Source organism: Vanderwaltozyma polyspora, genomic scaffold (genome assembly GCF_000150035.1).
Source record: "Vanderwaltozyma polyspora DSM 70294 KpolScaffold1050 genomic scaffold, whole genome shotgun sequence".
In the NCBI taxonomy this organism is placed as follows: domain Eukaryota; kingdom Fungi; phylum Ascomycota; class Saccharomycetes; order Saccharomycetales; family Saccharomycetaceae; genus Vanderwaltozyma; species Vanderwaltozyma polyspora.
This window is the reverse complement of record NW_001834691.1, coordinates 142,434-168,753: the sequence shown is the minus strand read 5'-3', so window position 1 is coordinate 168,753 and position 26,320 is coordinate 142,434. Positions and strand designations below refer to the sequence as shown.

Sequence of the window (26,320 nt, the reverse complement as noted above, 5' to 3'; positions counted from 1 at the left end):
CTCCCTTTTAGCAAAGAAGAGATGAAGATAATTAAAGGCTAAAACAAACAGAAAAAGGTATAATGGGGAGGGAGAGAGAGAGAGAGAGAAAGAGAAATAAATAAATAAATAAAAGAGATGCCAATGTCAGTAATTGAATTGAAAACCAGTTAGACATCAGCTTTGCCTAGAATTTCCCATTGTTCAACAGGACCTTCACATCTTACAATCTTGAAAGTACCAGGAGATCCCCAAGAAATCAAAGGAATCTGCAACAAGTCCCATTGAGCTTGTATATCTGAAGGAAGTGTACGTGTGGTTTCGATCATAGGTACATCGAAAGCATCCTCTACTCTCTGTTTGATAAGTCTCTGATGGACTCTACTAACTGGAGAAACATTGGAATACAACAAGGACATATGAGGTTTGAACTGTTCATCTAACCACTGTTGAACATCAATCTCATCACCATTCTCCACAAACATTTCTCGCATAATCTTAGCAATACTCATCAAATACTTGTTATCATCACATTCCATATACACTTTCTTGAAAAACTGTTTACCAATAGTCAGATTCTTAAACTTAACAAGTTCGAAGCCAGAGGTTGAACCTGAAGCTGAACCTGAAGATCTAAGGCCATTGGATCTTGGGGACCCAGCATTGACTCTTGGTTTCACGGAATCCATAGCTGCAACACAATAGGTAAGTATCTTATTGACATCATCCTGGGAGGTGATGTTCAAACCAGAAGTGATAGTGATATGAGGTTCGAATAACGGCGAGTTTGGAATTAACGTTTGTAACGAATGGATCAACAAATCAATAGAATCATATACTTGAGATCCAGTGACTGGACAAAACCATAATGCAATACCCATTGAAATAGCAATTGCCAACACCAGTGGAAGTAAGATCTAAGGTTGAGTTGCTGTACTTGCTCTAGTTCTTGCTCTAGTTCTTGCTCTAGTTCCAGTTCTTAAACCAATTCGACATCGAGAGGTTTAAATCGAAACTTTTCAACCTTTCTTATCTCGATTTTCTAAAGAAGCATCTTGAATGGAATTAAATTGTTCAAACGTTCCCGGAAGTCGTTGGAAGGATGAGGATTGGGATTTGATGTTGATGGCTGGGTTCTTGTTGGTTTGGTTTGGCTTGGTTTGATTGAAGTTGAGTTCAGGTTGTTAAAGAAGGTCTGGTCTTTCTTTTCTGGAGGTTGATTGTCGATTCGATTCGATTCGATGGGGATGGGGATGGGGATGAGGGACGGTCCCTGTGAGAATTTGGGTTGTTCCGGTTGCTGGCGATGTCTGTATCTTGTCTTGACTTGTTGCTGTTGCTGTTGCTGTTGCTGTTGCTGTTGCTGTCGACCGGTGTGGGAGATGTGGTTGTTCTGTTTTTATTGGTGGACCGGTGGGGATGGGCAGATGGGATGGAATTAGATGTGGGGGGAGGAGGGGGGGGAGATAGCGAGATAGAGGCTTTTTTGGAGGGGAGGNGNNGGTATGCAGAGGTGGACGGGTATGGTGGTATATTATATATAGTATGGTTTGTAATGTGAGGGGATCATGGATTGATTCATCTGGTAGATACATAGTTAATGGTGTTCTTGTTATCTGGGAGTATATAAAGAGGACGAGTGGCTGGATATTTGTTTTCGTTCTCGTTCTCGTCGTTCCTATTACTGTTCTGGTTCTGGTTCTAGTTGTTGTTGTTGTTGTTGGTGTTCTTGCCCTTGATAAAACACTGTCTGTCTCTGTTCTGTAAAGAGAAGAATAATTATTTTTTGTCATGTTAAGATCTTGTATTGCTAGAAGAAGTGTAGTCACTCCGGTCTCCAAACGGTTTTTGTCTATCAACGAGTTTAGATCAGCTCAGCTATTGAACGAGTATGGAGTCAACACTCCTGCTGGTGCTGTAGCCTGGACTCCTCAACAGGCTTCCCAAGTCTCAGCTTCCTTGTTTGACAAGTTGGGCCGTGATGCCCAATTGGTGGTCAAGGCTCAAGCTCTCACAGGTGGTAGAGGTAAAGGCCATTTCGACAATGGCTTCCCTACCGGTATCCAAATGGTCGACTCTCAACAACAAGCTACTGAAACTGCCTCTCAAATGTTGGGTCATAGACTGATCACTAAACAGAGTGGTGAGAAGGGGAAACTGGTCAACGCCGTTTATATCGTAGAACGTAAGAAGGTCTTGCGTGAAGCTTATCTTTCCATCCTGATGGACAGAGCTGAACGTAAACCATTGATCATCGTCTGCGAAGAAGGTGGTATGAATATCGAAGAAGTTGCTGAAAGATCCCCTGAAAAGATTAAGAAATTCCACATCGACCCTTCTAAAGGTGTCACTGACGAAATCGCAACTGGCGTCGCAAAAGGTTTGGGTTTCTCCCAAGAGGTATTGGAAGACGCCAAGGACCAAGTCAAGAGATTGTACAAGATCTACGACAACACCGATGCAACCCAGATCGAAATCAACCCGCTAAGTGAAGTGGAAACTGCAGAATCAAAACACGGTGTCATGTGTATGGATGCTAAATTCGGTTTCGATGATAATGCATCTTACAGACAAGAGAGAATTTATTCTTGGAGAAACGACGTCGAAGAATCCCCAGAAGAAAAATTCTCTACCGAAGCCAAACGTGATTATGACTTGAACTTCGTCAAATTGAATGGTAACATCGGCTGTTTGGTCAATGGTGCTGGTTTAGCCATGGCCACAATGGATGTCATTCAATTATACGGAGGTAAGCCTGCCAACTTCTTAGACTGTGGTGGTGGTGCCACTCCACAGACCATTAAGAAGGCATTCGAATTAATCGTAGACTCTTCAAAGACTAGTGCCACCCCATTAGACGCTATCTTTGTCAATATCTTTGGTGGTATCGTTAGATGCGACTTCGTCGCTCAAGGTATTGTCGATGCCATTAAAGATTTGAACTTGAAAGACCTACCTATTGTTGTCAGATTGCAAGGTACCAATCTAGACGAGGGTAGAGAAATTGTCAAGTCTTCAGGTGTCAACATCTTGGCATTCGATGAATTGGATCCTGCTGCCGAAAAAGTCGTTGAAGTCGCAAACTCCAGAGCTTGATCGAATTAGTGTCTTTCTTCTTCTTATTAATATTATCATCACTACGCTCAATTACTGTAATGCCAAATTTACAGCTGTGGTAGCCAGTGGGCTCCTCTAAATGCTTATATTTTCAGCCCTCCCCTCCCCCTTCAAAATGTTTTATATACCTTTATATAATTACTATCTATCTAGTTTAACTATGTCAATATTCCAACTGAACCAGAAAGTCGATATAATTTCAATTATATATTGTTCATCAGGTTCTAATTAAAACCAATATCCTATATTTACGAATCTGATCCTCTTGAATTGTGTTAGCCAGATATCCAAAGCACCTTTAGCTTCCAAAGAAGGGCTTTCCTTACTGTCAATTGACTGATCTTTCTTATATAACGTAACGATCATTAGACATGGCACGTGACCAAATATCATTATACACGTAATACACTCTTCTATGTGTGTATAGATGTATCACATGTGACGAATCAATTTTTAAAAGGAGAAGTTTTAACATGAGAACTGGCAAGGGCAACCTTTTAAATGAATATAAGAACAGATTGAATGATTATGAGATTGCAATAAGTGCAGTTGTAGAGTTTTGATCTTAGCCTTGAAGTTGATTAAGACAAGTGTGAATTGAATATTGCTTGCGTCGTTGCTTGCTGGTAGTTTACTTTTAGCTGATATTGATTATCTTTTTTTGGTCCCACAACAAGAAGTTGTTATAAAATTAGGAACAGTTTTCAAGATAAATTTTATTTTTTTGTCCATTGCCAATAACTGTTTGTTTGATTTTAGGAGATATATATCTAGTGCAGAATATTCAAGATCTAACTGGGTATTTGTGGTGACTATATATTGGTTTTTGACGTTAAAGCTATTTTAAAATTTTTTTTATTTAATTCGATATTCGTATCTCGTAATTAGAAGCACACTTAGACAGACCTTTTACTTTTACTTTAGATTTTTTGAAGTTTTAGATTGTTTTTTATTTTTAGGAACTTTGAATAATGACCACTTACGATAAATTGGTTAAAGGGGCCACTAAGATCAAGATGGCTCCTCCTAAGGAGAAGTACGTGGAACCTATATTGATGGGTACTAGTGATCCTCATGATTTCCAAGAGATTGCAAGAGCATTATACAATAGAGTCACAGACTCTGCATGAACGATTGTGTATAAATCCTTGATTGTTATTCATCTGTTGATGAATGAAGGTGATAAGGATGTTGCCGTTAAATTCTTCTCTAATAATCTAGATTATTTCAGAATGAATGGCATTCAAGGCTCCAAATTTTCCTCAGGGGATGTAAAAGCTTTAGATCGTTATAATAATTATTTAAGAGTGAGATGTGAAGAATATGCAAATATCAGAGTGGATTACGTTAAAGATGGTTACAGTAGTTTGAAAATGATTTTACATGATAACACGAATAATATTCATATGGCATTAGATCACGTTGAATCGTTAGAGGTTCAAATTACTGCATTAATTAAAAATAAATATTCTCAATTGGACTTGAGTAATGACTTGCTTGTATATGCATTTAAGTTATTAACTCAGGATCTATTAACATTGTACAATGCATTGAACGAAGGTATTATCACCTTGTTAGAATCGTTTTTCGAATTGAATCACAGGGATGCTGAAAAAACATTGAGCTTATACAAGTCCTTTGTCGATTTGACAGAAACCGTTGTTAAATATTTGAAGATTGGGAAATCAATTGGTCTAAAGATTCCTGTAATTAAGCATATCACTACGAAATTAATAAGATCTCTAGAAGAACATTTACAAGACGATTTAACTAATAATAACAATAACAAGAGCAATAATACTAATAGTAATAATAATAATAACAGAAGTGTTAGCAAGGCAAGCACGTCACAGCAGACTTCTGATGATAGAGAATTGGCACAACAAAGGCTGGAACAAATAAAAGAACAGAAAAAGCAGTTGGAAATGCAATTGAAGAACCAACAGTTACTCGTGTCACCTACAATTCCACAAAATCCAACAAGTTCATATAATCCATTTGGAAGCACACCAGCTGTCACCCAAACCGAAAGCTTTAGTTTTGAACAGCCAGCTGTTCAACCGCAACTAACAGCAGTGCCAGTTGTTATCCCTGTTCAAGTTGCCCAAGTGCAACATACAGGTAATCCATTCTTACAACAAGCACAACAAGCACAACAAGCACAACAAGCACAACAAGCACAACAAGCACAAGCACAGGCACAGGCACAGGCACAAGCTCAGGCGCAAGCTCAGGCGCAAGCACAGGCGCAAGCACAGGCACAGGCACAGGCACAAGCTCAGGCGCAAGCACAAGCACAAGCTCAAGCTCAAGCTCAAGCACAAGCACAAGCACAAGCACAAGCACAAGCACAAGCACAAGCACAAGCACAAGCACAAGCACAAGCACAAGCTCAAGCTCAAGCTCAAGCACAAGCTCAAGCTCAAGCTCAAGCACAGGCACAAGCGGCTTCTATGACGCCTGCCTTAACTGGCCAACATACATCATTGCAAATGCAGCATCCACAGAATACTGGTTTTATCCAGCAATCTGCCACTGTTCCAAACTTAACCAATCAACAAACAGGTTTCTTTTCTTCCAATACACAAGTGACTCCAAGCTTCACAGGTGCAGGTTTTGGTGGATACACACAACAGGCTCCTGCTACAATGTCTCCAGTTGTTCCAATGGAGACAGGATCTAACAATCCATTTTCAGTTGATAATGTCAATAAAGAGATGGTAATGATGAGAAGTACTAGCAATCCATTCCAATCTGTTGGTAATCCAGAGATGACTATGGGTATGACACACACAGGCACAGTTGGTAATTTCAATCCATTTCAAGCGCAGATGACTGGTCAAATGCAGTTCCAACAAATGCCGTTACAACAGCAACCTCAACAACAACCACAGCAGTTCCAAACTACTCCTCAACTGCAAATGCAGGTCCCACAACAACAGCAACAGCAACAAGTGTACAACCAACAAGCCTTGAACTTAATAGACATATGAGAGCTACGATAAGTGCAAGTAAATACAAGAAATATGTTTCTCCACGAACCAAATCTTAATGTATAATTCAACTAATGATGTTGATAATTGTGTATTTCTATAATATATACGTAGATGTCATATATACTGTAATTCCTATTTAGTGACTATGAAATAATCATTTGACCTTAATTCTTTTATCAATTCAAGTGTCTGTAAAGTGGGACGTGAATGTGTCAAAAAATAAAAATAAAATAACATAAAATAACACAACTCAAATTAAACTAACTAACATAAAGTATGATAACTTGTTACTGTCACCAATTATCACGTATCGATATAAACCCAGATCTGATCAGGCACACTATAATAAAAGTTAGTGATGAGTTGTGATTAATATGACCAGATCAGGACGGTACTTAGGAGAGATGAGGAAGATGGTGGTGAAAAGGATCCGTCATCCTGTTTGCTTGATAAAATGTACAAACAAGCTGTTTGATCACGAGACACTTCCTAAAATAGTGGAAGCTCAACGTAACAGCGATTCAAGACGGTACAGAGAGAAAAATGGGATTCCACTAATTCCCGGTGTTAACAACCGAAGAGGACAACGGGAGGTCCAAAAAACCGAGAGAAAAAGAGTTACCCTACTGTGAAGAGTAGTTAGTTACTGTTATTTTAATTTTTTTTCGGAAAAACAGTATCTTTAGGATATACGATTGTCAAACCGGAGAAACTGACCAAGGCAGTGGATTAGTACCGACCCGAGGTAGTTGTACGCGGAAGTGTCTGGTGAAGTTCGAAACAGATAGCACAAAAGCGAGAAGGAAGAAGAAAAAGACGCGCACTCACGCAGACGGAATAAAGTGACGATCCGACGTCATTGTGAGAACGCTGCGCACAACAGGGCTAACTACTGGAGTTTTGCTGTAATTCGTCGCAGCCGGCATTTCTTGTTACTCGAAGTCAAACCATTTTTCCATTTCATTTCGAAGAGGAAGAAGGAGCAGAGGACCGGAGGAATTAAAAAAGATAAAAAATAAAATGATGTGAAATGGGAAAGTGGTTTCGGTAGTTGTGCGCGTGTGTCTCGTGTTTGTGTTTGTGTTTGTGTTTGTGTTTGTGTTTGTTATTTGGGTACACAAAACCATCGAAGAGAGGATGGATGAGGACACAAAAAAAAAGAAATAGATATCACAAAATTCACAAAAAAAAACCTACATTATCAATAAAAAGAAATTAAATAGAATAGCACAAAAACAAACGCACTCAAAAGACCAAAAATGAAATAAAAAGAAATGTGAAAAACGAATATTCATGTTTACAAAAAATAAAAATAAAAAAGCAATTAAAAAGAAAAGCACCAACAGAGCCTGAGCAACTCACAGACAGCGGGACAACCAGTAAAGAAGCAAACTAGTGAGTGGTCTATTACAGAATGGACTATATCAAGAAGGTTAGCAATGGATTGGATATGATACTATATGATATGGTGAGAGTTTAGCTTGAAGTCAGCAACGACAAGATATCAAGGTGGATTGGATTGGATTGGACTGGTTAGATAGGTAGATAGATAGATAGACAGATAGATAGAAGCTTGGAAAGGTAGATTAAAGGACGAACAAGCAAACAAACAAAGAAACACTTCTCTCTGGTTGATTTTACCCAGAATCAATAATAATAACAATATAATAACCATACAGTAAAAAAAAAGCATTGGTTTCTATCAGCTGCGTGCGTCTAATTTTTAATTCAAAATATACTATGTATTCTTCTTGTTTTATTCGTTATTCCATTTAGCATCGTTTGAGTGAGTGAGTGAGTTTTATGGCAACAAGTAGTCTCTAATGAATGCATTCATTCATTCATTCATTCATTCAATGAACGATTACAATGATATTGGGCTTCCCAATTTTTTCACTTGTTTCTTCTGCAAGAAATGTCGATGGGATCAGAAATGAAGTAAACTCAAGAAATTAAAAAAAAAAAAATTTATTCATTTAGAGTTGTTTTATTTCCCTCTTAACTAATTATTTTTCACTAGGTTACTTGAAGTTTTTTTGAAAAATTATCTATATACCTTTTAGTAGTCTTCGTTTCCCATATATATACTGGATTTAATATTAAATCGAGGTTATATTTTGGGTATATTAACTTTTTAGCAATAGTAGTTGGCGATTTTTATATTATACTTGGCTTTAATTCTTAATTGAAACCTAGAATCGATATCAGTATACCAACCAAATATGCAATCTCCAAATATCTGCTATGGTGTGGCATTTAGATCATTAGCTACTGCTGATAATGATTTATTTCACCAAACCGTTAAATTTTATCATTCTCTAGGTTTCTCTACAATTAAAGATTTCGACAAATTTAGACATGGCCAAAACTCTTTGTTAGCCTCTGGTACTTCAGATGGTTCAATGAAGGAAGTTTGGTTGGAAGCCTTCAAATTAAGCGAAGTCGATGAATCAGGTTTCAGAATCCCTCAACAAGAAGCATCAAACAGACACCAAAGTCAAGGTGCTTTGTTGAAGTTGCGTTTGATTATGGACAGAGAATCTCATCACGCTGATATCATTAAAACTCCAGTTACTTCATCAATTACCTACTTCTCTACCGAATTAGACCAAATCTTGTCCACTTTCTCAAATGCCGTCAAGATTTCTGACTCTTTGGTCTCTTTGGTCGACCCATTGGGCAACGAAATTTACTTCTCTTCTTTTGCTAATGCCAACGATACCCAACCAACTGATAAGAAATACTATTTGAACCCATCTCCAGAAGAATTAGCTAAAGACAAAATTGCTTTAGAAGCTGCTACCATCTTGAAACAATCTGTCTCTACTAATGGTATCAAGAAGAAGCTTGCTGTTATGACCTCTGGTGGTGATTCCCCAGGTATGAATGCTGCTGTTCGTGCTGTCGTCAGAGCAGGTATCCACTACGGTTGTGACGTTTACGCTGTTTACGAAGGTTACGAAGGTTTGCTAAGAGGTGGTCAATATTTGAAGAAGATGGAATGGGAAGACGTCAGAGGTTGGTTAAGTGAAGGTGGTACTTTAATCGGTACTGCTCGTTCCCTAGATTTCAGACAACGTTGGGGTCGTAAACAAGCCGCTGGAAACTTGATTTCTGAAGGTATCGATGCTCTTATCGTCTGTGGTGGTGACGGTTCTTTAACTGGTGCCGATTTATTCAGACATGAATGGCCATCTTTAGTCGAAGAGTTAGTTAAAGATGGTAAATTCACCCAAGAACAAGTCGAACCATACAAGAACTTGACCATTGTTGGTTTAGTCGGTTCCATCGATAACGATATGTCTGGTACTGATTCTACCATTGGTGCTTACTCTTCTTTAGAAAGAATCTCTGAAATGGTTGACTACATCGATGCTACAGCTAAATCTCACTCCAGAGCTTTCGTTGTTGAAGTCATGGGTAGACACTGTGGTTGGTTAGCTTTAATGGCTGGTATCGCTACTGGTGCTGATTATATCTTCATTCCAGAAAGAGCTTCTCCAAAGGGTAAGTGGGAAGATGACTTAAAGGAAGTTTGTAAGAGACACAAGAGTAAAGGTAGAAGAAACATCACAGTCATTGTCGCTGAAGGTGCTTTAGATAACGAATTGAACCCAATTACTGCTGAAGATGTTAAGAACGTCTTAGTCGAATTAGGTTTGGATACCAGAGTTACTATCTTGGGTCACGTCCAAAGAGGTGGTACTGCTGTCGCTCATGATAGATGGTTAGCTACTTTACAAGGTGTTGATGCTGTTAAGGCTGTTTTGGAAAACACACCAGAAACTCCATCTCCATTGATCGGTATTAACGAAAACAAGATTGTCAGAATGCCTTTAGTCGAATCTGTCAAGTTGACTGGTTCCGTTGCTACTGCTATTGCTGCCAAGGACTTCGACAAAGCCATTTCTTTAAGAGACCCAGAATTCATTGAATTATACGAAAATTTCTTATCCACTACTGTCAGGGATGATGGTTCTGAATTGTTACCAGAAGATAAGAGATTGAACATCGGTATCGTCCATGTCGGCGCTCCATCTGCTGCTTTGAACGCTGCTACCCGTGCTGCCACCCTATACTGTTTGTCTCATGGTCACAAACCAGTTGCTATCTTGAATGGTTTCAGTGGTTTAATTCAAACTGGTGAAGTTAAGGAATTATCCTGGTTAGATGTTGAAAACTGGCACAATTTGGGTGGTTCCGAAATTGGTACCAACAGATCTGTTGCTGCTGAAGACATGGGTACCATTGCATACTATTTCCAAAAGAACAAGTTGGATGGTTTAATCATCTTAGGTGGTTTCGAAGGTTTCAGATCTTTGAAACAATTACGTGATGCTAGAGAAAAATACCCAATCTTCAACATTCCATTAGTATTGATCCCATCAACCGTTTCTAACAACGTTCCAGGTACTGAATACTCTTTAGGTGTTGATACCTGTTTGAATGCTTTAGTCCAGTACACTGATGAAATTAAACAATCTGCCTCTGCTAGTAGAAGAAGAGTTTTCGTTGTTGAAGTTCAAGGTGGTCACTCTGGTTACATTGCTACTTTCACCGGATTGGTTACTGGTGCCGTCTCCGTTTACACACCAGAAGACAAGATCAACTTGGCATCCATCCAAGAAGATATTGCCTTATTGAAGGAAAACTTCTCCCACGATAAAGGTGAAAACCGTAACGGTAAGATTTTGATCAGAAATGAAGAAGCCTCATCTGTATACAGCACTGATATGATTTCAGATATCATCAGTGAAGCCTCCTCCAAGAAGTTCGGTGTCAGAACCGCTATTCCAGGTCACTTCCAACAAGGTGGTTCTCCATCTTCTAAAGATCGTGTTATCGCTTCTCGTTTTGCTGTCAGATGTATCAAATTTATTGAACAATGGAATGAAAGAAACCAAAAGACTGGTGAAAACATTGATTCTAAGGTTTTGAGATTTACATTCAACGACCAAGCCGAAAAAATACCAACTGTAGAACACGAAGATGACTCAGCTGCTGTCATCTGTGTCAACGGTTCCGCTATCTCTTTCAAGCCAGTTGCTGAATTATGGGAAAACGAAACCAATGTTGCATTGAGAAAGGGTCATGAAGTTCACTGGACTGAATTCAAGGAAATTAACGATGTTCTATCCGGTAGAATCAGATTAAGAGCTGAAATCGCCGAATCTGCTAACGAATCCCAATAAATAGCATAATGTCACCAAGCCCAAGATTCATTGAAAAGTGAACATAACGATACGACTTTTTTATAAACATTACAAGGTAATTTACAAAGCTGCTGCATACAAAGATAACATAATCATATCTCATAGATTTATCTAAGGCACTCTTTGTATCTGCCACCAGTACTAATATTTTTTTTTACACTTACCACCACAACCATTATTCTCCTACCTTATTCAACTATTACCTTATATTTATCTAAAATATAAAACCTATATAAACTAAATAACCTTATTAATTGAATGACAAAAGATTTGTTTTGATAATGGTACCCAATCCAAAAAAATCCTATCCACATCTTCTATTCATTAGATGATAAAACGGTGATGATTTTTACTGACCTTTGAGGTTTTTAAAAATGTCAATACTTAAAGGTTTCGGAGTTAATAACCATAATTCCAAAGGAAAAAAAAACTTTTGAAGTTTAGCCAGACGAATTTGACTCTTTTTAATATTGATTTTCAGTTTGTGGGGAAAGAGGAAGGACGGAGGGATATCATATTTAAGTGAATGACTGATCAAGACTATCACTTTTCAGAGTTTGTTTTGTTGAACAATAATAAATTTATCGTTTATTTAAGAAGAGCTTTTGAAAAGGGTTTGTAATCAAGGATATTTCTTACGGTTTAGTTTGGATTAACAGTAAGAAGATATTAAGTTAAGATTTGGATAAGACGTATAATATTGACAGTTTGAGAGATGTCTTCTGTTTGTCAGAGTAATCCATTACAGCAGTTTGCTAGAAAAGGTGAGCAAGCCACTGGAAGATGGAGATTAAATGAAGGCAGAGTTCAAAATCGTGGTGGAGAGTCTATCCAGAATAGTGTTGAGAATGAGTTTTTAAGGAATGATGAGAGTTTGAGTATACGTGGGGGGAATCAGCCTCATAACATGTTTGGGAGAGCTCCTGCACAGATGGGCCATTCTAGTGGTGTTGTTGAGAAGGAATCGTGGTTAAATGAGTTTTCGAAAATAGCGATCAAGGATCCTCTGGAGTTTAGTGACCGTTATAAGCAGCTATATTCCAACTATGAAACCAGACAGACTGTTACTTCTATGCATAACCAGGGTTATTACCAACCCATGTCTAATATGAATTTACATGTACAGCAAAATTGGTCGATGATGGAAGGTCAAATAAACCAGAGCATGAATAGTCAAGAAACTGCACACATCGATCAAGCACATAACGATTTGGATATGTATTTAGAGAAAGAATTTAATGATATTGAACTAGAACTACAAGAGTTGGATGAGCATTCGCATTCTGAATTTGCATCTGGAGTTCAAGAACAACAAAAGTTCAAAGAAATAGCTACAGATATCGTAGATACATGCATTACAAACAATAAGAATTCGACAATGACTTCAAAGCTGGCTAAGTCAAAATTCATGGGGTTGATGATGCAGATCAGCGATGGAGAAGTGACTTTAAAAATAGACGAGCATCCTGATGCAAATACAAATGCAAAAGAATTATACTCTACCAAAACTGGAAAGACAGTAGGCAATGATTTTCACGACATTCAAGACACTATTAGTGATATTTAATCACGATAAAATGATCAACTTGTAGCACTTATTGGTTCAAAAAAATAAAAATGTATAGGTAATAAAAAAAGGAAATCCTACATCAATTTATAATATTCATTAATATTTTTTTATGTACTTATCTATCATTATATATCTGATTTGTATCAATTAAAATCTATCATTTCAACGACCTTCCTTCTGTTGTTAACCTGTCTAATTCGATTTTCATTGTCATCCTCTTCTACATTATCTCCTATAGAAACGTCTCTTAATTTAGAAGAGCTGTTCTCGACTTCAACGTCTCCAGTTACTTTTCTTCTTGTTTTAAATTGTTTTATGTTATATTCAATAGTAGGTGAATCATTAGCATCGTCCGATGCATTAGAGAACTCTAAGCTATCTGTTTTTGTATTAATTTGTGGTTTCGATCCTTTGAGCTCATCATCAGGCTTCCCTAACAATCCAGTCTTGACTTCACTAACAAAATTCCATATAGATCTAGATGAATAACTGTTATCATTAGCTTCTGATGAATTGTGTGAGTTCTGTTGTCTAGAGGACTCCCTTACAAAAGAATTCGAATTCTGATCGTAATATTGACCAGGTTCTTCTGTTATAGGAGCAAATGTTGACGCCGTAGGCTCTGGGCTTGATTCCCAATTTAAACTTTTCTCAACTTCCTGCTGGATTATCTGATCTAGTCTAGTGAACATACTCAAGGACTTACTCCAAATTGATTCGTTGGCCTCATCTTCTTGCCCTTCTTCTTGCTTAGGACTTAAATTTGAAAGCGCTCTACTATGGATCTTGGAATTACCGGATGATATCGAATTCGATGACTTCGGTATATTCAGTTTAGTCTCACTTTCTGCTCTGGATATTGTTGGAATCAGTTCATTAGTGGTGCTATCGATAACATAATCCTGTCCATCAGCAATTTGAATGCTATGATTGTTATTATTACTCCCAAATGTTGTTGGGTTCAAATAACTACTGACCTGCTCTTTTAGAGATTTTAACTCTAAAGCTCCTTGATTATATGCATTTTCTTCTGAGGCTAGCTGCCTTCTTAAATCCTCAATTCGTTGTTTCGTTTCTAACAGCTCGAGTTCTTTACTGGCCAAGCTCTGTAGCAGTGAACTGATGCCCAAAGAACCATCCTGACTGACATCGTTCATAATTGACTGCGAACTACTTCTTCGTGAATGCATCGAAGTGTTGCTAATAACACGTTGGTGCCCAGAGAGTTTCCTAGTTTCAGATGCAACTGGACCAGCACTAGAGAAATTATTACCATGGTGATCTGGAGAGATTGGAGCCGTAATAGGTTGGATCAAGGAGCGCCGTTTACTCTTGTTATTAGATTTGGACTTGACATTAGAACCATTCGCCGAAGGAATGTCTTTCAGAGGATGCTCTCCTTCATTGAGTCGCACTGGTGTCAATAATTGCGGTGACAAATTTGTCTTCCCAGCTGTACTTCCTACACTTGAACCTGTACCAGATCTTCTAGAGAACGACCTCAAAGGAGACACCGAGCTATGCGAGTTACTGTTCTTAGTATCAGAAGTAGGTGTGTTGGGAACAGTGGTAGCCCTTGTACCAGTATCCATTTCAAGGTTCTTATCTCCGTTTTCAATAAACACATCGAACTTGGTCTTTAAATCAAGCATCCCCACAGACTCGTCCACATTGTCAGAATCCATTCTACCAGACTTATAAAACCTCTTCAATCCTGGATCGACTAAGAAATTTAAACTTTCCCTTAAGGTTCCCTTTGCCAATCAACAAAAACCCGTCTCTAGACCGTCCTACACCAGTTTAAACCCTTATAAAAACACAACTATACCAACAACCAAATGAGAGCTATGTAATCCGAATCTGGATCAATCATATAACCACTCTCTTGCTGACTTAGAACCTGATTTATACTCATCAATAGTCCTGTTCACTAACTTTAACCTTATTATAATTTTATATGGCTCTTAATCTTAATTTCGATATCAAATTTCTATCACTATAAACGAGCTGGATCAAAATATTTCATCAGAGTTTAAGAACAGAAACAAATAATAAACCAAAATTGTTTCATAAGAGCATTAAGACATTTGGTATAAAACAAGAGTAGATCTTGTGTATAAGGTGTCTTAAATTTGTTCTGGATTGTTGGGTTTTAATTTGAGAAGGTATATAAACCAGTTGGGTTTGTTTTTGAGTGAACTTTGGGGACCTCGCGGTTGATTGATTAAGATATTCGCAAGCGATAATTGATAGTGGTCTATTCCAGAAGGACAGTATTTAATTTATTGTCTGCGGTTACATATAAATATTTTGGATATCAGAAATGGCTCCGTTTAAGTTTGGGAAGAAATTGAACCTCGACAAGATTGGACCGAAATCATTGCAAAATAATAACAATAATAATAATAACAATAATAATAATGCAGGGACTCAGGGAAATAATATATCGCCATCGGATGGTGTTCAAGCTACGAATACGTTCAAATCTCAGTATGGGGGTCAACAGCAACATTTGCAGCAAAAACAACTTTCGAATCAGAATTTTCAACAGCAACAACAATATAAACAGCCTATGAATAATGCTAATGGTCACTACCAAGCTCAACAGAATTATAATAATTACTCGTTATCATCACAGCAGCAAGGTAGACTTCAACCTACCCCTGCTCCAAGTCAACAACGTAATGTGTCTGGAGCTGCCACTACATTAATGCCAAGACAAAAAGAATATACTCCATGGAACAGAATTAAACTACAGAATTCTCCTTTCCCAAGGTACAGACACGTCTCATCTGCTTATGCAACAGCAAGTAACAATATTTACATATTAGGCGGTTTACACGATCAAAGTGTTTATGGCGACACCTGGATTATCTCTTGTAACCCAGATGCAACACAATTCTCATCTAAATCTGTCGATATTGGTGAAAATACTCCTCCACCTAGAGTTGGACATGCAGCCACATTATGTGGTAATGCATTCATTGTATTTGGTGGTGACACTCATAAAGTAAACAAAGAAGGTCTGATGGATGATGACATATATTTGTTCAATATCAATTCTTACAAATGGACCATTCCTAACCCTATAGGACCTCGTCCATTAGGTCGTTACGGTCATAAAATCTGTATATTAGCTACTTCAACGGTAAAGACCAAGCTTTACCTGTTTGGTGGTCAATTTGACGATACCTACTTCAACGATCTTGCAGTTTTCGATCTATCATCGTTTAGAAGGCAAGATTCCCATTGGGAATTCATTAAATCAAAAGGTTTTATGCCTCCACCTTTAACAAATCATACAATGGTAACATATGGATCAGATCTATGGATCTATGGTGGTGATACACAGCAAGGCTTGATTAATGATATATTTAAGTTTTCACCTAATACTAATACATGGACAAAAGTTGAAACCACAGGTACTAAACCTCCACCAATGCAAGAGCACGCTGCGGTTGTTTATAAAAATATTATGTGTGTTGTCGGTGGTAAAGATGAAAATGACATGTATTTAAATTCAGTTTACTTATTCAATTTTGATAGTTCTAAGTGGTACACATTTCCAGATTTTAAGTCTGGTATTATTCAGGGCCGTTCAGGACATTCCGTCACTTTATTGAACAATGACAAGCTTTTAATAATGGGTGGTGATAAATATGATTTTGCTAGACCTGGCGATTATGATCTTCATACTTCTGAAATTGACGAGGGTGTTGGTACTATTTTATACACTCTCGATTTATCTCGTCTTTCAAATCTATGTCCTGGAATTTTTGATAAACCGGTTAAAACTGACCAAAGTCCGAAGAGAAATCAAGAGAATGTACCTTCACCTTTACCAATTGAAGAAAACACTGAGAACGAAGCTGATAATTACTTGGCAGAGCCACAACCTCAAACTAATATTCTAACACCAAACCAACCTTCGGTAGCAACTCCAAACTTGGCTAATACTCCACCATATAATTCTAAATCAAATGCAGTAGATGAATTTGAAAAAACTTTGGATAGCATTAATTTTTCTGAAATCCCTGTTGAAAAGAAAGTGGAACCAAAAATACCTGCAATCGAAGCTAGCAGTTCTAGTGATGGTGCTACGACTACTGGTGTACCTGAAGATTCGTCAATAGAAAAGGCAGTAAGTAGCCCTCAAGAAAAGAAAATTGATTCCATCAAAAACGGTGAAGTTTCAGGTACATTACAGGTTGATAGTACCGATGTTATTGGTCTAGCTACAGTTGTCAGTTCACCAAAAAAAGGATCTGTTCAATATGACAGTGCAGGGAAGTCCAGCATATTAGAGGCACTTGATCAAGATACCATTAGAACCGAGGATAAAATTGATAATATAGAATTGGGATCCTCTACAAAGTTGAATACGACTACACCTGTAGAGAAAGCAGTATTTGCAGAAACTAGTTTCGATGATAGTTATGATATTACAGAGAGTTATACTCAACATCCTAAATCTGATGAAAAGGCGATTTTCGAACAATTACGTTTGCAACTCGCAGAATTAAGACATGAAACAGAAGTTAAAGCTAAGGAAGCTAGTGATCATATCAAGGAGCTAGAAGATGAAAATAAGAGACTACAAAGCAGTTTGTCCAGTAACTCTAAGGCGAATATGGAAATAATTAGCCTACAATCTAAATATGACATATTAGAAGCTGATTATAATTCTTTGGAAGACAAAATGTCAGAAAGTGACCGTTTGCTAAAGTCCAACTTTCTTGATGTTTCAAATCTAAATATTATTATAAAGGCTCAGTCTGAAAAATTGAAGGATGCAGAAGAAGGTTTGACACTTCTAGAAAGTCATAAAGAGCTGAAATCGAAGTATAGCGCATTGGAATCAGAGAATGCAGAATTGAAATCAAAACTGGAAAAGCTAGATGGTCAAGAATTCAGAAATAATATTTTAACATATTCTCAAAATATAGATTTATTTATGAATGAGTGGAAAAAGGGAAAGCTTAATACCGAAAATGAAGCCATAAGTAAAGATTCTGATACTAATAAGTCTCCAGTTAGTCCAACTTCGTCAAAAAGTCAACATCATAAGGCAGTTATCAGCAAGCTTTCTTCAAGACTTGATGAACTTTTACATAAAAGCGAAGACCTTGCTGATACTAAGGATAAATTGACAACAGATTATAAACAGTTAGAATCGAAGCACAAATCATTAAGTCAAGAATACTTAGCCAGTCAATCTAAGCTTCAGTTGGCAGAGAATAATTATAGAGATAGTTTAACCTCAGTAACGAATACAAGCAAAGCATTAGAGGTTACTCAAACAGAATTGTCAAAATATAAAATCGAATATACCAAAATTAAAGATGAACTAGAAAAGGTAAAATTTGCAAATGTGAGTTCCCCAAATGGTAACAATTTAGAAGAAGGTGACATAAATGCTAATGGCAATAATAATTTAAGAGATGCTCAAGTAGATATGAAGATTAAAGATCTAAAGGCAGAACTAATAATCATTAAACAAGAAAGAGATGAATTAAAAAATGAAGTTGTTTCAATAAAAAAGAAAATGCTGACAATGGATAAGAATAATCAATTGTAGTGTACATATATAATTTATTTAAAATTCATTAATTGAACTATCATCATGTAATATCAATGGTGGACTACTATCCTTGTAGCTCTTGTTATTGTTATTGTTATTGTTATTGTTATTATTATTGCTATTGTAGATAAACAAAGATGAATCACTATTTATAATTCCATAAGTTGGTTGGATGTTAGCATTATTGAAATATTCACTCTTGGACTCTTGGATTTGAACCTTCGCAAGTGGACTCTCTGAAGAAAGAAGTAAAGTAGTGCAATTGGCATTATTGTCGTTGTAAGTTTCCTCAATAGAATCAGTAGATATTAAAACATTTTGAGGATTATCTTTAAAGAAAAACTCCATTGTATCAACACAGGTATCACTATGTAGGATCTGTAACTCACTTTCAGGTATCATAGGAAAGGATACATCTATATTTTTATTAGACTTTTGTAATACAGGCCATTGGTATTGAGGGAAAGTACACCATTTTTTGCTAGTTTGAAAAGTAGTGCTAGAACTGCTATTTTTAAATGGTTCAATATCCATACAGTCACTATTCCTTTTGAGACCACTATCGCTGTCCTTTAAACCACATGAAGACATTATTTGTTTAAATTCTTCTTCACTAATTGAAGAAATTGGACCATTATTTAATCCAAACTTTTCTCTCCTAGTGTTTGAGATTCTATATTTCTTGCAGAATTCAGAAATAGTAACTATCTCTTTGGCTAATCCCTCTTTATCCTCCATTGACTCTTCTTGGCTATCAGATACTTATCTACAATATCTATAATATATTACACTTCCAGGTCTCTTTTATATTATGCATCGATAGAGCCTCATATTTAAAGGGAAGCTTTAAAATTAACCGCCATTTAAAAATAACTACCACTTTTATAAATAATAATGTATCAAGAGAAAGAAGTATAATGGGATGTTTCAAGTAGTTACAACAGCAATCGTACATAGAATTGAGCTCGTGATATTGGTTTGGTTATATAAGGACAGTTTTGTTGTTTCTGTTGCCCTTGTTTTGGTGATTTTAGTAGGATATGAGACGACCAAGAGTGACATGTTTAAATTTAAATCCCAATTTATATTTAAGATAGCAAACAGACATATGGGATAATATAGAGAATGAAACGTGTTAGAAGTGGTAATTGTCCTTGAATGTTTGCAGTGGTAGCTTATTTTGGTCTTTTGAAGAACTCTAGATATATTGGATATCGTTGGGATACTCCCATTTGTGTTATGCTTTAAATCATGGTAAGATTATGTTTTATGAAGATTGTTAGACTTTATTAGTCTAATATATAACTTAAGATGAGGCATGGGCTGGATAAGAGTGTCATATTTGGTGTATCATGGCCTTGTACAGTGGTCTCATTTTGAATTTGAGATCCAAAACGTCAACAACCAACAGAAACGATACTGTATCACGTGATATACTGTTCTTTTGTTTCTTTGAAAAGAACGTTCTCTCTGAGCTGTTCTTTTGCTTTAGCTCAGAGCTACCTAATGCCATCTACTTCCATTAACGATTATTGATTTCATGTTTGTTATCTATTATGTGAAGGCAGTTCCTAAGGGTGTGTGGGAATAGCTTTCTTTACATTGAGTGTTTTTCATGTACCGAGACGTATCGGTTGCTGTAGGGGAATATGCAAGAGGTGGGTTGTGGATAACAACGTATGCTGGCTGATATAAGTCAGCGGAAATGAAGATTATTTGTTCTGTTGAAGCAACATCATGTGGGAGTGTAATTTTAATTCACTTATTCACTGTACGATCAAGCAAATAAGTTTAATAAGTTTAAGTTTGTTTGCTTACATGTAACATACTTCTATTGATTGTTGTTTAATATATATTTTTTAGAAGAAGGTTTGCATTGATACTTTAAAAGAAACGACCACGTTATTGTTTAATTTTTATAACAGCTCTTACTTGTTTCGAACCTGGAGCAAACGAATTGAATATAAAAACCGATCTGTTAATTAAGAGTTCGATTAAAAAGAAGATTGAATTATAGACACAGTAACGAAGCTTAATAGAATAGTAGGTAACTTAATTGGATATTCAACTACAATATGTCCCAAGGAGCCACATATGTTAAAAGAGTCTCCTTTGATGATTTAGCCCCATCCTTTATAGACGATCAAATTCAATTATTAAAGAAGGAGAAGAAATTCATTGGATTTAACAATCAATTCATTCATGTCCCACCACAGTACAATCCACTATTTAACGGCTCAACTACGAGTTCGAGTGATATTTCACCCACAAACTCAAGAGAGGGCAGTGCTCAGCCTAATACCTGTGACTTAAATACCACTTCTGCTTCAAGTAATGATACAAAAATTCATAATATGTACAATTCATTGTTTGTATCTCTTCCAGGTACTTCATTGAAAAAGTCGAGTAGTCATGATGTTCTAAGAGAAAGGAGCATTTCACCGTTTTATAATTCTGAATTTAAATCTAACAGGGCAAGATTACCACCCCCACCAAAAATTCCTTCTATTAAGGATAAACCTCGTTACGTTGATGAACAAGTTGAGATACAGGACGTTGATATCTCGAATATGGATTTTAATGAAGAAAAGGAAATGGAGCACATTACTAATAGAAATACAGTTGATAATTCAGGTTCTAGAAAAGTTTCTCAGGCTGCATTCTCAAATTTAAACGAAGTAGAAGATAGAATTAGCAATTCGTCTAAGTTAAAGTTACCAATTACAAATAGTCAACCTGATGGACCTCCCAAAAGAAAATCATTCGCTGGTATGTCATTAAAGGAATTAGAAGAGTTAGAATCATCATATTCAGCATTGGGTAGGTCGACGAAACATGATATTAATAACTTTGACTTTGGTAAACAAGATACCTTATTTATTGGAAAAATTAAGTCCAAAAATTCACCAGCTTCCCTTAATGCTAGTACGAATTTTAAAGATCCCTTTGCTGCATTATATCCTTCTAGGCCTTCTGTTAATCATAGAGCTATTAGTATGACCGAGATGCATCGTGATTACAAAGAATATATATCAAATTCAATTCACTCACCTATTCATCATATCAAAGACAATTGTTCGATAGAACATACAAGAGGTCCAAGGGTAATTCTTTGCTATATATCTGGTAAAAGATATACTTGGTCTTCTGTAGATTGGTTTATTCAAAATGAAGTGGCAGATGGTGACCATTTAGTTATAGTGAGTACTATTCCTGACTATGAGGAAAAAATCAAGCTTTCTTCAATCTCTTCGTCATCTTCAACATCATCAGTGAGAAATTTAGGTTCAAAACCTAGTTATACTTATTCGAATCCAATGAAAGATTTTCCAACGAGAAGAAATTCATATGCTTCAAAAGAAGGCTCATTAGAAATTTCAGAATCTTCTACATTATATTCTTCAAAAGATGCTTTAAATAATATCCCAAACAGTATGAGATTGGAAGCAATACATGATAGAGCTGTTCAGAAGGCAAACAAAATTTTAAAGTATTATTCCTCAAAATTACAAGATAAAATTATTAAAGTTACTGTTGAAATAATCAAGGACTCTTCAAAAAAAGATGCATTAGCCAGGTCAATTGCATTATATAAGCCCGACTGGCAGATTATCAGTACGGTAAGTGCTAATTTGCAAATAAAGTTTAGAAATGGAAAAGTAAAATTACCATTTTTCTTGATGAAACATGCAATTACCCCAACTTGTGTTATACCTTATGAATTTATGGATCCTGGCTTGGTAGATCACATTGATGAACCTGAAAAGTTTACTAGGAAATCCATTGCTCCCCCAGACAAAATGAAGTGGGTCAGTGAAACTATCAAGAAAACCTTAAATAATCCATATTTGAGGCCCGAATTATCTACAGATGGCACAGATGCTAAATCTTTTGATAGTGTTGAGGATGAAGACGACATTGTTGCAGATTCTATTAATGAATACTATCCAATAACGCCAGATATACAAAGGAAAATGGATCTGTTCGAAAGGATTGGTTATGTTAGGCCAACACCATGTCGTCAAGAAAACTTATCTCCTGTAGACAGTGTTGATGGTCGTAAGATGGAACCAGTTACATCGAGAAGTTCTGGTCGTAGTTCAAGAATTCAATTTCAGGATGATTGTATGTATAAGGTACGTTCACTTATCCCAGATTCTGATGTTGAGCCACACACTGATGATATGATAAGGAAAACAAAATCATCTGTTGGACCAACCCTGCATACACAGAGCTCTAAAACAAGCTCAAGTAGTAGTAAGCATAACAAGTCAAAAGAAAGAAAGGCAAATTTCAAACAAAGCTCTAGTCAACCAAATATGACCCATCACTCGAAACATAATGTATCATCCATTAAAGATAATAGAGAACGGAATGATACTAAAGAACAAGGTAAAGGGGGTTCAAAGAAAGGTTTTGGGTCTCTCTTCAAAAAGGTTTTCCATTAAGGGTCCTTACATTACAGTCTAAATTTTATGCATTTTCATCACTTAGCGATGTCACCCGACAGGTACCCTTTTATTTGAGAAGTTGAGGTTAGAGTTGAGCATTTATCTAAAATGAAATAAAACAGAAAAACGATTCATATAAAGCTCTATGGGGTCTCAAATCGAGTTATAATGTTTGCCTTCCATACTTCCAGGATTAAAATTCAGTTTTATTCGAGACTAAGATACAAATGTGTGTTATATGGGTTTGTAGCGAAACATAAAAAAAGAAAATACCCAAATTACTGATCATACCTTTATATTGACATTACAATCATCAAATGAAGTTAAATTCAGAAGTATTTAAAGAGGCGCAACTGGCTGCCAGAGCACCAAGATTTAGATATTTAATTCTAGGATTGGTGTGTGGTGCGGTAGTACCCACCATCTATATGAGACGGTACATAGCAACAAGACCAAGCAAAGAGAGCCTCCAAGATATCAACGCTATCAAGGAGCAGGCAAGAGCTATCGAAGAAGGATCCAAGTTGCTCGATTTTGACGTTACATCGACTAGAGAAATGCTTAACGTCCCGCTTGCCTCATGGCACCTCAATGGAAACACAAAATATATCACTGACGAAAAATTCAGAAGCATGGTCGATGACAATTCAATGATCCTCTTCTCATCAATGGTTTAATCAACCACATCAAAAGACAGACAATGGCATCCAAGTTATATCCAAGAAAACTTGAAAGTTTATTTTATTTTACTATGATCCCTTGTTATTTAAAGAACATTATGAGAATTAAATGAAAAAATAAAAATAATAAAAAATAATAAAAAACAATATTTTGTATTCATGACCCTCAAATTAACGACAATTCTGCATCTAATCATTCAATGCATCCAACATTCTATACTTATATAGCCTTGTTACCACTAAATATGTTTAACATTACACTTCTTTATAGTTTAATTAACACATTTCTTATTCGCTTTGGTCTCTTAGACATCAAATTTTTTTTTTGTTAGTAGCATCACTATGAGAAAAATATCCAAATAATTTGATATTTAAACTTAAACCAGCAACCTCTTTATGAGAAGAAGTTTTGGTTCTTTTGGTTAGGTACATGGTCAAAGCCGGTAGTGGCAGGTTTAAAATTGATTATTTGTTTGATTTCCAAGAAACATGGGTGTTGACTATTATCGTCAAGTCGATTTGATTAACGAATTAGTAGTTACCAAGGGAGAAAGCATTATTACTCCTCGTAATATTGCTCAAGAAGAATATGATTTGGATTCTCCTTCTAAAGGTAGAAGTAAAGTTGTTAAATTGATTGGTTCTAATAGGATTATTGATGGTGTTTCGGTACGTTGTCCACCTTATTTATTAAATTTTTTCAATTTGACTGGTTACAGGTTGAATAACAGGTATAATAATGTTTATAATAAAGTAGAAGATGTTTCCAGCAGGTATTATCGTATGGAAAAGAAAGTTACCAGTAGAATTGCAGGGTTGCATTCTGATCGTGATGAACAACTTTTGAAGGGTTTTGCTTTTACTTTAGTTTCAGGTATGACAGGTTCAATTTTATTTAGAAGAAGAAACATATTAGCAAGGTTTACTATGCCAATAGTGTTTGCCCTAGCATGTTTTAGTTATGCATTGCCAACTACTTATGATAACACTATGGATTTGATACATGATGTCGAAGAATCTTTATTCCCAAATTTTGTAGCCAAACAAGATGTCATTGTAGCAAAGGGAAGAATTGGTATCGATCACACTATTATGACTTATGAAATTATCAAGGATAAATTGAGTTCAGTCAATAACTTTATCAAGGGACACATTAACTTCAACTAGTCACTTACGAAAATGTAGGTCAGCGTAGTGTCTATATTCCTTAAAGTTTTTACAACCATTCTTTTTTTTATATGTTTATTTTCTGTTAATAATTTTGATATTCTTCTCATCATTTATATTTATGTACTAATATATTCTAAATATATATATATATCACCTTTCTCACTTCCTCAGCTTTTCTGATAGGTACTTAGCACTAAAGACTTCTGAAAAGTTGATAATTCATAATTTTAAAAATTCATTGTCATAGAATTATAATTATACATGCTTAAGAACTGGTCTTATATATATCTATATATATTTACTTAATAAAAAACATTAGTCGTAACAATCATACCTTAATGGTGGACATCTTTGGACCGAATGGTTCGTAATGGATCATGTCTGCAGTGTGTTCCAAACCATTCAAGTGGTCGATCATAGCATTCATGAAATCCAAAGAACCACAGATATAAACATCAGAACCAGATGGAACCTTAGCCTTCAAGAAATCAGCATCGATACGAGCTTGGTCGTTAGTGTGAACAATGATCTTTTCGACGTTGTTACATTCTGACAACAAAGCATCGACATGCTTCTTGAAAGCTTGAGTAGTTTCGTCCTTGGAAGATTGAATCCAGTAAATTGGTCTAGCTGGGTTAGCCTTTACTTGAGTTTCCAACATACTCAACAATGGAGTGACACCGACACCGGAACCCAATAAGACTAATGGAACTTCGTTTTGTTCGATCAATTTTTCATCTAGGGCAAAGTCACCAGCTGGGGCACTTAACAAAATGTTGTCACCAATTTTAACATCCTTGTGTAAGAATTCAGAGACCAAACCGATATCTTTACCTGGGGTTTCTTCCAACTTAACAGCAAACTTTAAACCACCATCGGTAGATGAAGAACAGATAGAGTAATGACGCAAAGCATCGTATTGGTTTTCGTGTCTGGTTGGGTGAGTGTTAACAGTGATATATTGACCAGCAGTAATCTTCAAAGCGTTCAAATCAATACCAGAACCGTTTACTGGCTTAACAGTGAATTCGACGATTTCTTTAGCAACTTGTTGACGGTCAATAACTTCAAATGGTTTCCAACTTGGCCAAGCAGCTTCATCGTACATTTCCTTTTCAACAGTAATGAAGACATTAGCGATTTCTTCATAAGCTTCACCCCAAGCCTTGATGATTTCTGGAGTAGCGGCATCACCTAAAACTTCCTTGATGGCAATCAACAAGTTCTTACCGACAATTGGGTAGTGTTCTGGCATAATTTGTAGAGCACGGTGCTTGTGACCAATTTGCTTAACATGGCCGATCAATGGAGACAAGTCATCAATGTGTTTAGCGGCAGCCAAGACGGTAGTAGCCAAAGCGGTTGGTTGAGCACCCTTTTTTTGGTTAACCTTGTTGAAAATGTTCAACAATTCAGTGTTGCTAGACAACATGTTCTTGTAGAAGGTCTTGGTAATAAGAGTACCTTGAGTTTCCAAAACTGGAACGGTAGCCTTGATAATTGCTCTAGTTTCTTCGGATAACATTTTATTATTATTCTTAGTGTGTACAACTGTTAGATGTA

The 26,320-nt window shown here is 36.4% G+C and overlaps 12 protein-coding genes and 1 further gene across 12 annotated transcripts, besides 3 other annotated features; 8 read left to right on the top strand and 5 right to left on the bottom strand.

Moving 5' to 3' along the window:
• Nucleotides 1-149: 149 nt before the first annotated feature.
• CPD1 (2',3'-cyclic-nucleotide 3'-phosphodiesterase) lies at nt 150-860 on the bottom strand (the record flags this gene model as incomplete). The annotated part of the gene is made up of 1 exon (XM_001647025.1): nt 150-860. One exon carries the CDS (start codon nt 858-860, stop codon nt 150-152), a length of 711 nt encoding a protein of 236 aa, XP_001647075.1.
• Nucleotides 861-1,163: 303 nt separating this feature from the next.
• Nucleotides 1,164-1,772, bottom strand: Kpol_1050p75 (uncharacterized protein; the record flags this gene model as incomplete). The annotated part of the gene is made up of 1 exon (XM_001647024.1): nt 1,164-1,772. One exon carries the CDS (start codon nt 1,770-1,772, stop codon nt 1,164-1,166), a length of 609 nt encoding a protein of 202 aa, XP_001647074.1.
• On the top strand, nt 1,771-3,075 carry LSC2 (succinate--CoA ligase (GDP-forming) subunit beta; the record flags this gene model as incomplete). The annotated part of the gene is made up of 1 exon (XM_001647023.1): nt 1,771-3,075. The coding sequence occupies one exon, from the start codon at nt 1,771-1,773 to the stop codon at nt 3,073-3,075; it is 1,305 nt and encodes a 434-aa protein (XP_001647073.1).
• Nucleotides 3,076-4,067: 992 nt separating this feature from the next.
• Nucleotides 4,068-4,223: a sequence feature (similar to hypothetical protein; correction of possible frameshift sequencing error~similar to Saccharomyces cerevisiae YAP1802 (YGR241C) and YAP1801 (YHR161C)).
• On the top strand, nt 4,068-6,089 carry Kpol_1050p73 (the record flags this gene model as incomplete).
• Nucleotides 4,227-4,262: a sequence feature (similar to hypothetical protein; correction of possible frameshift sequencing error~similar to Saccharomyces cerevisiae YAP1802 (YGR241C) and YAP1801 (YHR161C)).
• Nucleotides 4,266-6,089: a sequence feature (similar to hypothetical protein; correction of possible frameshift sequencing error~similar to Saccharomyces cerevisiae YAP1802 (YGR241C) and YAP1801 (YHR161C)).
• A 2,225-nt stretch (nt 6,090-8,314) lies between these two features.
• Nucleotides 8,315-11,284, top strand: PFK1 (6-phosphofructokinase subunit alpha; the record flags this gene model as incomplete). The annotated part of the gene is made up of 1 exon (XM_001647022.1): nt 8,315-11,284. One exon carries the CDS (start codon nt 8,315-8,317, stop codon nt 11,282-11,284), a length of 2,970 nt encoding a protein of 989 aa, XP_001647072.1.
• Nucleotides 11,285-12,020: 736 nt separating this feature from the next.
• On the top strand, nt 12,021-12,872 carry PEX21 (Pex21p; the record flags this gene model as incomplete). Its single annotated transcript, XM_001647021.1, has 1 exon — nt 12,021-12,872. One exon carries the CDS (start codon nt 12,021-12,023, stop codon nt 12,870-12,872), a length of 852 nt encoding a protein of 283 aa, XP_001647071.1.
• Nucleotides 12,873-13,018: 146 nt separating this feature from the next.
• Nucleotides 13,019-14,560, bottom strand: TDA11 (Tda11p; the record flags this gene model as incomplete). Its single annotated transcript, XM_001647020.1, has 1 exon — nt 13,019-14,560. One exon carries the CDS (start codon nt 14,558-14,560, stop codon nt 13,019-13,021), a length of 1,542 nt encoding a protein of 513 aa, XP_001647070.1.
• Nucleotides 14,561-15,198: 638 nt separating this feature from the next.
• Kpol_1050p69 (uncharacterized protein) lies at nt 15,199-18,453 on the top strand (the record flags this gene model as incomplete). Its single annotated transcript, XM_001647019.1, has 1 exon — nt 15,199-18,453. The coding sequence occupies one exon, from the start codon at nt 15,199-15,201 to the stop codon at nt 18,451-18,453; it is 3,255 nt and encodes a 1,084-aa protein (XP_001647069.1).
• An 18-nt stretch (nt 18,454-18,471) lies between these two features.
• Nucleotides 18,472-19,194, bottom strand: Kpol_1050p68 (uncharacterized protein; the record flags this gene model as incomplete). Its single annotated transcript, XM_001647018.1, has 1 exon — nt 18,472-19,194. One exon carries the CDS (start codon nt 19,192-19,194, stop codon nt 18,472-18,474), a length of 723 nt encoding a protein of 240 aa, XP_001647068.1.
• Nucleotides 19,195-20,531: 1,337 nt separating this feature from the next.
• On the top strand, nt 20,532-22,904 carry Kpol_1050p67 (uncharacterized protein; the record flags this gene model as incomplete). The annotated part of the gene is made up of 1 exon (XM_001647017.1): nt 20,532-22,904. One exon carries the CDS (start codon nt 20,532-20,534, stop codon nt 22,902-22,904), a length of 2,373 nt encoding a protein of 790 aa, XP_001647067.1.
• Nucleotides 22,905-23,224: 320 nt separating this feature from the next.
• Nucleotides 23,225-23,584, top strand: SPG1 (Spg1p; the record flags this gene model as incomplete). The annotated part of the gene is made up of 1 exon (XM_001647016.1): nt 23,225-23,584. One exon carries the CDS (start codon nt 23,225-23,227, stop codon nt 23,582-23,584), a length of 360 nt encoding a protein of 119 aa, XP_001647066.1.
• A 492-nt stretch (nt 23,585-24,076) lies between these two features.
• On the top strand, nt 24,077-24,754 carry MIC26 (Mic26p; the record flags this gene model as incomplete). The annotated part of the gene is made up of 1 exon (XM_001647015.1): nt 24,077-24,754. The coding sequence occupies one exon, from the start codon at nt 24,077-24,079 to the stop codon at nt 24,752-24,754; it is 678 nt and encodes a 225-aa protein (XP_001647065.1).
• A 331-nt stretch (nt 24,755-25,085) lies between these two features.
• YHB1 (flavohemoglobin) lies at nt 25,086-26,282 on the bottom strand (the record flags this gene model as incomplete). The annotated part of the gene is made up of 1 exon (XM_001647014.1): nt 25,086-26,282. The coding sequence occupies one exon, from the start codon at nt 26,280-26,282 to the stop codon at nt 25,086-25,088; it is 1,197 nt and encodes a 398-aa protein (XP_001647064.1).
• Between the last annotated feature and the right edge of the window lie 38 nt (nt 26,283-26,320).